The sequence below is a fragment of the Camarhynchus parvulus genome, chromosome 2 (genome assembly GCF_901933205.1).
Source record: "Camarhynchus parvulus chromosome 2, STF_HiC, whole genome shotgun sequence".
Taxonomy (NCBI): Eukaryota; Metazoa; Chordata; class Aves; order Passeriformes; family Thraupidae; genus Camarhynchus; species Camarhynchus parvulus.
This window is the reverse complement of record NC_044572.1, coordinates 7,788,706-7,802,581: the sequence shown is the minus strand read 5'-3', so window position 1 is coordinate 7,802,581 and position 13,876 is coordinate 7,788,706. Positions and strand designations below refer to the sequence as shown.

The 13,876-nt window shown below is 40.7% G+C and overlaps 1 protein-coding gene across 5 annotated transcripts in view; it reads right to left on the bottom strand.

Moving 5' to 3' along the window:
• DPP6 (dipeptidyl peptidase like 6) overlaps positions 1-13,876 on the bottom strand; it is a 562,376-nt gene that overhangs the window by 153,499 nt on the left and 395,001 nt on the right. For all 5 annotated transcript variants that reach the window (XR_004061384.1, XM_030965369.1, XM_030965378.1 and 2 more), the window contains exon 3: positions 11,583-11,681. Coding sequence is in view for 4 of the 5 variants with exons in the window: in XM_030965369.1 (XP_030821229.1) it covers positions 11,583-11,681 (99 nt within the window). In the remaining variant the exon portion in view is untranslated. The remainder of the gene's footprint in view (positions 1-11,582; positions 11,682-13,876) is intronic.

The following is a 13,876-nucleotide window of genomic DNA, read 5'->3' as shown; positions in this document are numbered from 1 at the left end:
TAACTGCTGGATTCACCACCATTCACAGTGGAGTCAATTTTTATGGAGTCAAGTGCATGCCAATATAATAATAATTCATCTAATAGATCCAGACTTTTGCCCATTATGGAGGAAATGCTTCTGAACTGATAATTTTTTAACTTTTCTTGGTTTCAACACTGCCTTCTTACTAGACTTTGTTTACACAAAGTTTTTTTCACCCCTGCCATTCTGCCTTCCCTGGAAAGCTAAAATGCTTTGAGGATAATTACCCAAATTTTGTCAATTATTATGAAACCTAAGAATTGGACGACAGGTATAAGGCTTCAAAAGAACCTGATATTTTAAAAACATCTTTTCAAATGCTATTAAACAAATTTGTCTCCATTTACCTCCAGATAAGTTTAACATTTGAAGGACCATTTAGAAATAATTATAATAATATCTCTGCGTACTAAAAATATTTTTATTTATTACATTTCTTTTTTGAATCAAAGTAGATTATTTTTGTGTGCTACCTGTCCCCAGAGGCTGGGACTTTGTCAAGTAGCAAAATGAAAACAAACCCAGCAGACCCAGTGGAGATTTCACATGAAGCTAAAAAGCCCTGCTGAGGACTTGGATCACACAATTTTATGGCTTCATGATTACTTGGTGTGGCATGATTTGGCACAGGGACCTAAAGATTTTAACTCTAACACACAGCAAAATCACCTGGCTTTTCTTTAAGGCCAGACAAATTATACTGCATGCATACATTTGTCTTCAAGTGTCATGAAAGTCAAATAATTTGAACATTTACTCAAATAATTTGAACATTTTTGAGAAGTTAGCCCAGACACTTCTGTGCACCCCTTGTGTGTAGTTCCCACTCTATCCTCTCTAAAATTATACACTAGAGGTGGAAAACATTTGTCTTAAGTCCTGATCTAAGGCTGACCTAGCAAAGCAAATAGAAACAAGTTTCCAAGAACCCCTCCTCTTGCAACAGGTCTTAGGTCAGTGACACTCAGTGATGAGAGAAATGCTGGATGCAAGAGGCTCTGGAGGGTGCTTGGAAAGTGTCTTAGAAGAGAAAACTATTTTGGGCAACTAAACAGAAAATACACAAGAGGAACTGAGGATTCTGAGATAAAAAGTAAATGAGGTTCATTGCCCTTGTCAACTCATCCTTGTGCACACACATCTTGCCTCCCATGGAAACAGGATTTTGGGCTGGGAAAACCTTTGGTCTCCTGTGCTCTTAATTGAATTTCCACTGATGTGAGGTTTTAAAGTATAATTACATTCCCTTGATCAATGATAATTACCTCATTACAAATTTCTTTTAATGAATTATATAAGTCTGGGACTATTTCTCATGGAAAAAAACTGCTTTTCATACATTCAACATCTTAATCCAGTCAGGAGATCCAAGCTCACTGGGGACTTTTTTTTAGATAAGTAAATCTTTGCCTGCTAAATTTTCAGTTACAAAGATTTGATATAAAGTTTAATCACCAGAAATACAGTATTTCCTGTCTTCAAATTATTTAATTATGGTATCTCAGCATATATTTATTTAATGTTCATTAAAAGGAACAAGTAGAATACATACTGCTCTAATTAATACTTGGTAAACATTCCATGTTCAACAAGTGTCCAAGAGCAGTGGAGCAAGCTCTGGGAAAGCTACTGAGTCAGGAAAATGTTCTTTGCACCAAGTAAAAATCTCCAAGAAGCAATCAAAGTTGGGCAGGGCAGCGTGAAAAACAGAAAATTGGCTTGATTAAAATATTTAAAAAAAAAAGTTTTAAAAAGTAAGCAAATTGCATCCTAGAGAACAAAAGGTTCCCATGGATGGACTGTGTCAAAAGACAAACATTTCTGGAGATCACTACTGACGTATCAGCAGTGTGTAGGACTTTGGATCAATGGCTTAACAAGAGGCTTGAACACCCCAAAGAGCTCTCCTTTCTCCATCACCTCTTTACAGTCCTCACTTGAATGTGCTTTTTGCTCAGCATATCCTGCAATTATGCACCTCATTTGTTCCATCTGTGCTTTCCTGGGGGCTTATCTCTTAAGTGCCTCTTTCCTAAAATGTTTCCATCCTTAAATCAGCCTGACTGTTAAGAAAACCTTCAGCAAGTCCATGCAAACCCTCTTTCTTGACCTTCCTTTCCTACAGTTCAAAACTGAGTCTTCTTTCTATCTACCCACATCTTCTAAGCAGTGCTGGATCCAAGCAAAATAAAATTTCTTCCTCTCTCCAGAAGCAATCCCCCTCATGGTGAAACACTGCCAAGCTACTGGGGAAGGGAGACCACCCCCCTGTGCTGTGCCCAGCTTGCTCCAGCACCCAGGAGTAGAGCACAGCTCCTGTTCCTCTCCCTCCTCTTGCCTGTGCTGCATTCCTCTAAAGAGTCAAAGGAAAAAAACCCAGCAACTTAATTTTAGTACAAATTCAACCTGCAGGAATGCAATTATGGCCATCCTTTTTAAGGCTTATCACAGACAAGTTTTGTCCCTTCAGTGTCCCCTTCCCCAAGGGCTGGGGACAGCTGGAGCTCACCCGTACCTGGTTCACAGGTGTCAGCTGGGGAAGGGCATCTCTTGGTGTCACACTCTTCTTGTATCTATTCACATGGATTTTATAACTAACACCCACTGAGAGAACACCTAATCTCTCTCCCATTTAAACTCCTGAAAAACCAGTGCCTTTCCTTCAGCTCTGAGAGCAGCAGGGTTTTGATTTCAAGCCACTTTGAACAGGATGACAAAAAACCTGATCCTTTTCCTGCCTGGATTTAAACTGTTCAGCACACAGGCAGGACTGTGGATGTGGTTCTGTGTCTGTGGTTCAGAATCACCTCTGTTGTGAGCCACATTCTTCAAAGTCCCCCACAGATGCTACTGGTCCCTCCGGCAGTGTTTCCTTCCCACTTCCATCCCTGCTGTTCTCCTTTGTTTATTTATTTATTTATTTATTTATCAATCAAAAGGCTCCCCACTGTGAATCCAGTGTCATTGCAGTATCTCTGCCTGGCTGGCAGGTAAAAGGACCCAGCACTGAATTTATCAGCTTTGCATTCACCACCAAGAAATGAGCCTAGAAATGCTGCAGTTCACCTTAGAGCAGCTGATGGGGAGGAACAAAGAAGGCAGCTTCTACAAAATTCCCAGGGATTCTTACCTCAAATATACCGACAAATTTAACACACAACGGAGCCCAAACTGTTCTAGTTTTCACACACCTTTTACAACTTCAAATTATTCCTTGATGCTGCTTCTTTCTGGCAGACCTGTGTCTGCCAGACAGGAGGCATTGCCTTGTTTCTGAGCTACTTTTAGGAAAAGCACTAATTTTAGTGGAGTAGAGCTTGAAATGGAAATGGGGAATCTGTTTTTGTTAATGGCTATAGAAAGTCTACAAAAGCCTGCTGGTCCAACATGTGAGAGTGGGATGTTGGCTGTTCAGGGGAAGTCTATTTTTCCTCTTTTGTTTTTAAAAATATTGGTGGGAACAGAATTAGGCAGTTATGGGCAGTAGACGTTAACAGAACCAAGACAAGAAGAAACAAAGTCCAAGGAATTCTCCTGCCTCTTCCAGTCATCTTTGATTCATTAAATGCTCTCTTTGATACTGCCACAGCAGCTGAATGTATTTTCCAGCTCTTCATCATAGGCCACTAAGCTACTTCTCAGCAGTACTGACTTCCAGACTCATTTTCACAATTCACACAACTCCAGCTCCTGCTCCACCTGGGGCACCCTCAAGATCCTTCCTGCTTGCCTGGGCTTCTCCCCAGAGTGACTGTGCAGCACCACATTGTCCATCCCCTCCTCATCACTCATTCCTTGCCTCTCAGTTCTCCCAGGTGACCTTCATGCCACAGCCCTGTCCCTGACTCCTCACTCATCCTGGCAAGATGCAGAGACATAAGATATAGAAAGATATGGCACTGGAGGCCTGGGGCCACTTTTTAATGCATGTGGGTTTTCAGATGTTCTCTAACCAAAGCCAGGTGTTGATACCTCAGGAGGACATTTGACTCAGAGGCTCAACAGCAATCATGATGAGCAGGAGAATGATTAGAGTTCAGCAGGCTTTGGAGAAATTAGGTTACCTATGGAGGCTTCTGAATAAAAGGTTAGGCTTTTATGGAAATCTTGGCCTCCTCAAGACATCAAACTACTCAAAAAACCCACATACAAAACCCCTATTTGACCATTACTGTGTTACTTCTGCTTTTCCAGGGTGAGATATTTTTCCCAAACATGACTTTATGCAAAAAATTTCTCCTTCTAAATTCAGAAGCTGCTGTAAACACCAAAGAACTATTCTCTCAGCCCAAAAGCAGCACGTGTCCCACCAGCACTCCAGCACTGCAGAGAAGAGTGCACTGAGGCACTGCCCAATCCTTGGCACCACACTCCTCCCCAGCTTGCTCCTGCAGACTGTATTAATTTTTGAAAGAGCCAAATTGATTTCCCATCTCATTCTCTCTAGCGGTAATGAACACAAGAGCTACATGGCAGGAATGCTCTCCCCCATGGCCTATTATAGTCTCTTAAAAATCCATTAATTCCCAAGTTTCCTGTCTTTAGTGAACAGGTCACTGTCATTGCTGAACTCTGTAGCTGCCCAGAAGCTGAAAGTCAGGAGCGGGACAAATTCTCTCCAGTGCTCTCAGATCACAGAGCCACAGAAATCTCTGAAAAAGATGATCCAGGATGGGATGTAAAATCAAAATTATGGTTCAAATGGTTAGCATATTCTTCACTTCTTCCTCAGTGTGGCAGTCATGACAGAGCAAGATCTCTTACCTACTCACTTCATGTCACTTCATGAGGGCTTAGAATAAGGATAGTGATCAACCAGCTCTGAAGTGCATGGACACTTCCATTGGCACCAACACTACCCAGAAGTTAATTTAACAAACATCCAAATCTTTATGAATCATAACAGAGGTTTCTGAAGGCCATCCCCAGCAAAACCATGCTATGTTAGACAAGAAGAGCTTTCTTAGTCCTTCCCCTGTATTTTCTTCTGACCCACACATCATTTTCCTTTAGTAAGGGTGTCTTTACTCTCAGCATAAGGTCATCCTTATAGGCTGTGGGGCTCTTTGTAATGGGGCCTGGAAGTTCACTAAACCTTAGACACCACAATCCAATGTGCTGTGCACCAGGTGTCTTGCTGTGTGTTTCAGAAAGTATTTAAAAAACATTATAAAAGTCAAAACACACATAAAAATACTGCAGAAAGAAGCTGCCATGAGCTTGGATATGAGGTTTGAATGAAAGTGGAGAAAGTTTTCTTTGAACCATTAAGACCAGTAAACCCATTCATTTCAGTCTTTTAAACACACATTTAAAACACATTGAAATGAAGGAGCTAATATTTCTAATTAAAAAGGTGGGGAAATATTTTGGTAGAATAACCCAGTTTTCTTTTTGCCTTCACCAGATCTCCACTAACAAAACCACCTGTGAGCATTTTCTACCTTAAATTCATTTAAGATAAGACAGGAGCTGGGATGGCATTGGGGATCAAGGATGCTTGCACAGGAAATTCCTTCCTAAATAGACCCCAAATGTGCACAAGACTGCAACATGCAGTGTCCAAGGAAAGCAACTTTGTCCTTTGGATGCCAAACAGAAAAAATGAGGTTTTTTTCCCGCTGAGAGCCCAGCCTTGCCAAGAGAAAGGCTCCTGCCGCCTTTACAGTTTGGATGGTCACTTGCAAGCTGTCAATTGCTCTCTGCAACTCCCTGACAAAAGGTTGTAGTAAAGTGGGAGTTGGCTTCTTCTCCCAAGTAACCAGTGATAATACAAGAGGAAATGACTTTGAGTCATACCAGATTTAGACTGCACATTAGGAAAAATTTCTTCACTGGTCAAACACTGGAACTGGCTGCTCAGGGAAGTGGTGGAATCACCATCCTTGGAAGTGCTCAAACCCCGTGTCAAGGTGGAGCTTAGGGACATGGTTTAGCGGTGGACTTGGCAGTGCTAGGTTGATGGTTGGACACAGAGGTCTTTTCCAACCTTAATTATTCTATGAAACATTTTGGCCCATGGAGAAGCAGCCCAGAGAAACCTGCACTCCAGTCAACCATGCTGTAGCTTCTAAGAGTGCAGTTTAAGTCTAAAGAGCTGTCAAAGCAGCACCTTAGCACAAAACCTTTTTCATAATGAAAAATATTAGCACTTACAAAGTTCTTAATATCTATGCAAAGCAACCTATAAATAATTCATTTACTCTACAGCATCTGGATCATTTGAAATGCATCAGTGCTTTTATCAATACAGTGCAATGGATTTACACTGCAGAAAAGAGGCTTGAGGGCATTTGGGCTATCTAAGTATTGTTGATCTGAGCATTATTACTAAAGGTAAACTGAAATAAATTACCTCAGTCACTACACTGTGGTTTTTTCAGCATGGTAAATAAAACCTATTAGTTCTAGGTCATTAAATTCAATATTAGGCTTTAAAAGAGCCCAGAAATTCTATGATGTTATTAGAGAAACATGCAACAGAACATATGTGCTTCAGTATTACAGATAAAATTATTACTTTGTTATATTTAGATATTAGTTATTAGTGTATTTTTCAAAGGGATTTTTGAGATAAAAGCCCAGCTGCCATTCTCAGAGGCAAGCTGGGCACACCATGGTCCTGGCTCTCACTGAGTGGCAGGCTGCCAAATAACTGAGACATTTCCGAAAATGTCATTTGAAGCCTCTTGCTAATTCACTCATTTTTCCTCTACTCATAAGAATAAATATTATTTTTCCAATATTACAGGTGAAGCGAGTGGGCAGGGACCTTGAGAGAAGGGCTTGATTTTCACATTTTTTAAGTTCCTGTGACCCTAAACATGTCGTTTGCTGTCCTGTACCTCAGTGCTCCTCCCTGCTTGAATATATTGTGCTGTCCTAATTTTAACCTTTATCCTTCCCCTTTAGCTACAACAACTTTGCAAGGATTGCCTCCCCAGGTCTGGCCAGTGTTTAGCCCAGGGAAAATGCTCTCCTAATTGAAATCTCCAGTCACTTACCTACAGCCCAAAATCCTGACAAGAGCCACTGCTAGATACAATGTCTTGCAAGATGCCTACAGCAAGGCTGGAAAAACATCCGTCCAAAGAGTAAAGACTGACATGCTGCACCCAATCCATTGCAATAAACTCTGTCAGGATATTATAGGCTGCTCTGATGTTTTTCTAACTAAAACAGCATCCAAGTACTTTCAAAGTGGGAAAAAATCTATTTGCCATTTAAGTACAAAGACAGAAGATTAGCATAAGTCTTCACAAGTGGCACATACAGTTCAGTCTCCACTGCTTTCTTTTACGTGATGCTCCCTCACCATGAGGCAGGAGTGCTCCCAGGATGTGGGGTCAGACTCACAGCTGGCAGAAGCCACTGCAGCTCAAAAGGGCCACAAAACCAGAATGCACCACTCAACTTCGACTGCCTTCTCAGGTCAGGTCTAAACAGTGACTATGAATTATTGTTTATAGAAGAATTCAGACGACCGAGCTGCTCTTCAGCACAAAATTACAACAAATTTCTTTACCCTGTTTTTTGTTGAGCATCACAGGAACATTGCACCATCCCATTGAGATTTTCAGAAACCTGAGTTAAACTGCTGTGTGAGAGAAATTACAGGAAAAGCCCAGTAATTGCAAAGCCTAATTACAAGGTAATGTGGTGCTCATGAGCAGAACTGCTAAACAATTAGGGACCAGACTAACGAGCAGGCCACCTGTCAGCTGGGAGAGGGCTGGAGAAAGGCTGGCACAGGACACTCCTGACAGGCTGTGAAGGGGGGTATGAAAACAAGGAAATGTTCAAATACTACATTTAAGATACGCAGTATGAAAAGAGCCACTGATTGGAGCTCATATGCTTGTTAAATATATGAACACTATAATTGTAGTTGTACAGGAAAGGGAAGCTCAGCGCAGAGTGTGAGACATGGAGGGGTGAGGAGAGCAGTGCAGGAGGGGTGGGAAGAGGGGCTGGAACAGAAGCACAGCTCAGATGGACTGCTGGATAGGGGGGTGCCAGTTAATCACCAGCAGAACCCAAAACTTCCTGTACTTCTCTGCTTTACAGCTACTGTAGTATAACACAAATGCTGTGCTGTCCTGAAAAACGAAACCTGCGCAGTAAAGTCAGCTTTTAGTCACACTGCAGGAAAAACCTAACCAATAGCAGTCCCTGGAAGTGGATGTAGGAATAAACTCTGGAGTAGTCCATTCTAGTCACAGAATCACAGAATGGCCTGGGTTAGAGGAGATCTAAAGATCATCCAGTTCCAATCCCCTGCCATGGTCAGGGACACCTTCCACTCTCCCATGTTGCTCCAAGTCCCATCCAGCCTGGCCTCAAACACTTCCAGGGATGCAGGGATGGGGCATTCACAGCTTCTCTGGGCAACCTGTTCCAGTGCCTCACCATCCCCACAGTAAGGAATTTATTCCCAATATCTAGTCTAAACTTGCTCTCAGTCAGCTCGAAGCCAATCCCCCTTGGCCTGTCGCTATGTGCTCTATGAATACATTGCTCCACTCTGGACCACTCAGAACAGAGCGAAAGACAGCAGAGGTCAGGACAGTAGAAGACAGACGCTAATTAAACAAAGTATTCTTTCCTCTCCCTAAAACAGTGGATAAAGATGCAAACTGAAATTTGAAATTACAGTGGCATCACAAAAATTATAAAATGTTCAAATTTACAAAATTTTACAACTTTGCCACCCCTCACTTTGTGCAAGTAAATTTAATTGCAATTCCGATTTTAAAAAATGCAAATATATCCACAAATGAGCCACAAGTTGTGATTGGAAGCTGAGACAAAGCCTGTAATCTTTACACTGAAAGTGTATTTATGTCAGTTTTGAGGCTGGTTCTTTTCTTTTGTCCTAGGTGCTTTAAAATCAATAGAATAGAATGAAACAGAGCTATTGATTTGAAATATGTTATTTTTCCACATGCCTGCTGAGAATCAAGAAAACACTAAAACATGAGTTCAACGCATCAATTTTGTGAAACTTTCAGCACATTTTTAAGTGTGACCCTGAATATAAATATTTTATTTATTGAAACACTTGCTCTAAGACTCATTCTAGTTAAAGAAAATATCTTCCTCATTCAGTATTTGAATCAGCCCCTTGCTTACTGGGGAGAACACAGATATTTTAGTGACTGAATTATTTTGGGAGCAAATCCCTCAGATGATTCAAACACTCCTAAACATGCAACATTCTTCATCTCTGGCCACCAACCTCCTCTCTTCTGCAATAATGTAGAGGAAAAGGAAGGAAACAGAGCTGTGATGAGCCAGAAGGACTGAATTTTGCAGAGCTCTGAATGACTGTGATATTTTGCTGTATGATTAACAGGAGAGGAAGGGGAAGAAGGACACACAACAGCTACCCATTTATTTTATATTTATATACTTCTCTTTTAACTGTGTGGATTCCCACAAAGCATCAGCTAGGTTTGTAAGCAGTCATCCATCCAATTTTAACATGCTATTTTCAAATATGCATTTTTTTTCTTTTGCTGGGGCATTCCAGCAATCTTGTTATACTAAGTTAATTAGTTTGGATTTGGCATTTTTGGAGTCTTTCATTTGCATACTGAAAAATAAGAGGCCAATAACAACATGTGCTTAGGAATCTGGCTACTGGTCTTTTATCTTAATCACAATTTCACCACTTAGCCAGCTAGAGAAAGCTATAAAAAATCCAACCATAATACAGAAAAGCAACTAATATTGTAAAATGGCTCTGGGTCCTTGGATGAATGACATTTTAGATGAGCATCTTGCCCTTAAATGCAAAGTCACCTTTGGGTAAATCTGCAAGGTATCTATTGGCTTCATAAAATTCCTTTAGATGTATTAAAATCAGTGTCTGTATTTATTCATATCAAAAGAAAGGAATAAGTAATTTTAAAATTTCTCTGTGTGTTTTCACAATATGTCTTTTGCCTATTTTATCTCTTACAGAAGCAATATTTTAGTAATTTCAGAAGCAGGACAGCACTGGAGTAATTAAGGGTACATGAGAAGGAAGAGGTGAGTTTTAAAATACTCAAAATCAGAATCTTAATCTTCATACAAGTTTATATGACTAGTATTTGACCATAATTGAAAAAGCAAGGAAAATGCTGATTTTTCATAGCAGACTGCAGTTGTGGGAAAACAAGCCTGATGTCTACATAAAGTGGACATATTCATCAGTGGGGGGATATTATACCAGCTCTGTGGCAATACCTCATTCTCTGTTCTTGCAAAAGTTTAGTTAATTCATTATCATTCCCTCCACTATGCTCTATTTGCTATAATCTAGCAAATAAAGAAAATAGCAGCCAAGGTCTCAGTAAAACACCTTTTCCTTCATTAGGGCCATTAGGATATCTGTGCTACAAGGAAAAGGATCCTAGACAAAAACCCCTGAACTGCAATGCAGCTCATATTTCCATTATCACCATTCCCAGCAAGTGGCTGTGGGGAGCACCATTCCCAGGGAGAACACAGCCTGGAAAAGAACTCCTGCACTCTGCAGGTGTGTTTGTGAAGGTGTTTATTGTCTGCAGCAGCTTTCCCTCTGCTTGAGTGGGTGGCAGAACTTGCAGCTGGGGAATGTGTTCATTCAGCACTACCCTTTAACACTCTCTCTTTTCATTACCGGTATTAAAATTGTTCCCAATGGGCACAGCAGACAAGGAAAGCTAAACAGAGGAAGGATTTGATCCAGTTCCCCATTAAATTCAAAAGAAAAGCTAATAACTTCCATGATAATAAGAGCTGGACTGGAAATCACATGAACAGCACACCACAAATCATTTTATTCTCAACAAAGCTTGTTCTGACTGCAGCAATTTCCGGGGAGAGCTGGAATCTACATCCCCCAAAGTAGCTCCACTCCAGCAAATCCAACATGCATTAATTCAAGCATTATTTGGTTTTCCCCTGGCTGGAAAATGTAAGGCAGCAGAGGATAAAAAGAGCACATGGCTTGTGTGCAAGCCCCAGCCCAGCTGCTGCTGGAGCACTGTTTGCCTCTTGTTTAGCATTGCTTCTCCTCCCTGCCAGGAAAAAAAGCCCAGATTTGATGAGGGAATATAAACCTCCAGTTTTGTTTATGGTAAAATAATCACTGATGGTGCTCCAACCACTTCTTCCAACCATGTGTCACATCAACTACTAAGTTTTGGATGGTCTTGGAGAAAAAGGCTGCTGTTTTCCACGCCTATTTATGAGCTCGCTGGGCAGGCCTAGATAAAAAGTTAGAACTGTGGTGTTTGCATGTTTAACAGGAGGAAAACTGGAATGGGAATTTGAAGGTTGAGATGGGAATTTGAGGAATTTGAATTTGAGGAATTTGAGGAATTTGAATTCTGGGCAAATAGCTCTCACTGCTGGAGTTAGGACACAGACAAGATGATCTCCAGAGGTCCCTGCCCACCCAAATAGTCCTTGAACCTGTAATTTCAGGAGCAACATAAAGAACTAGAGGAATTAAGAAGGACATAAAAAAACAATGGCCAAGGAGCAAGGAAGCAAAGCAAAGATACTACAAAGTGCTCAAAACTCACCAGTTATCCATTTAGCCTCTGGGTCATGAATCTTAAAATCATCACTGAAGAGATCTTCCACTGTTATCTTCTTCTTCTGAGACAAGCTGTTATCTTCCACTGTTAAACATTCAAAAATAAACTCCCATTAATTCAGCTTGGAAATGTATCTGAAAGCACAGAAACTGTGGATAGTGACATATCTCATTTGGAAACAGTCCACATTAAGCTTTGTGTCACACACAGATCCCTTCCCACTGCCAGTGTAATTAAAGGAGCACCTAATGGCTCACTAACAGAACCCTCCTTGCTATGTATGCCTGGTCTTAACAGCTACAAAAATACCAAGAAATGGTCCAAAACACATATTTTCAGACATAACATGATCAAAAAAGAATCTAAGTCATGCAAATCCACCTATAGGTATCATAGTGATATATAATGCTTAGTATTCAACAGGTAAACCCTAAAATATTTCTGAAATTATGAGCTACAATTAAAAAAGTATTTTAAATGCCCAATATTTTTACAGCTTATATTTTTATTTCCTTCATTTTTAACATAAAACCATAGTTGGAAAGGTGTTTAACCTTCTAACTAAGGGCTCATACAGATTACTTCAGAAATTCACAAAAGATATTCCATGGGAATCAGACATTTGGTTTCAGAAATATTTTTGAAAAGTCTATGAGACATAACCCTTAATCCTTAGGTGTTGCATAGCTTGCCCATACTAATTTTAATTTTTAGTGAAAAGATATGCAGTTTCATTTGTAAACATGGAAATATCAAAGCTGAAAGTTTTCGAGAAAAAACAACAAATTTGAAAGCCCAACAATTTTGATTAATATGTTTCCTCTTTCCTTTTCTCCTATCAAGTGTAATATTTTTTGTTTTGACAAGCAGTCACCCTCTATGAATAATTTGTTGTCAACATTCAATTTTTTGCTGAAATAATATTTTCATGGAAACCTTTCAGTCAGCTGTAAATACATTTGCTCTTTTAAAGAAAAGAGGAGGCCACATTCTGAATATTTCCACATCAGGAATGTGTGTTCCAGCATCTTTCCTCATGACAGTATCCTCATGCCTGAGGTTTATTGGCAGCCTTAGATATCTTTAATATTGTTTAGTGCTAAACTTACACTGAACACTTATGATTAGAGAAGTGGAAGCAGACCCTGAAGGCACTTATTTGTGGAAAAAAAAATTCTTCTTTGCTGTACTAAATTGAAGCCCCTGAGCTACCTAGATGACAGAAAAATACCTGTGAACAGTGTTTTGTTCCACTAAAAGGTGTTTCAGAACAAACTTTCACTTTTACCAAATGAAATTATATTCTTCAATGTTCATATTTTTCCCTAGTCTGGCTGAGACTTCAACCACACTGTTCACTGTGGCTTCCAGATTCCAGAACACATTGACACAGTTCCTCAGCCAAATCCCTCTGTGTGACAGCATCATGCCAAGTTATTCTGCATAATTTTATTTATTAAAATGGAAAATATAGGTGACAAGGACCCCAGGAAATAGTTCCAATTAATTTCACTGTGGTGCAAGTGCCCAGAACAGGGTCCCCAGGGAGGTCAGATGGGGCAGAGCCCACACAGCCCTAGGTTTGTGCCTGTCCCAGGAGATGCTTCCCAAATGCCCTCTGGAGGAACACACGAGGGCAGAAGGACAGGCACAATCAAACCTCTGTGCTGGAGATTTGGGGAGAAGCAGAGTGGGACGCCCTTCCTATTCCTCCTTTTTGTGCCGGTTGTGGAACAGTTTGGGAGCTGCACCATCTCTGCTCCTCCAGAGCACTCAGCTCCTTGTGAGGGACAGCAGGAAGAGAGGCAGCACCTGGACTTTGCATTTTAGGAGCCTTTCTGAGGAATGAGGTGAAATTCCCTTCCTGTTCCTGCCTTGGGCTGGAAGAGCTGCAAAAGTCCTGTGCTGGACCATGAACTACATTCATCTCAGCCACAGAGCTGGAGAGACAACAAATAAACTAAATAATAAATCCATCAATCAATTTCAGTAATAGGAAAAAAAAGAGATTTACTGGCCTCTCTTCTAAGAGGTAGATCAGAGGCTTATTAAGAACATCTGCTCCATTCCTCTGGCCCTAATGGAGACATTTATGGAAGAAGAAATGCAATTGTGGGATCTCAGGCGCCCCACTCTATCCTGAGCAGCAGATTCTAAGTGTGCCTCAGGGTGTCTCAACCAGCTGGTGGAAAGGTTTGCTGTCCACACCCAGCTGCAGGGACCTGGAGGCCTCTTTGGGCTTATGGAAGGACAGCACTAAGCATGTGCCACCGTTTTTA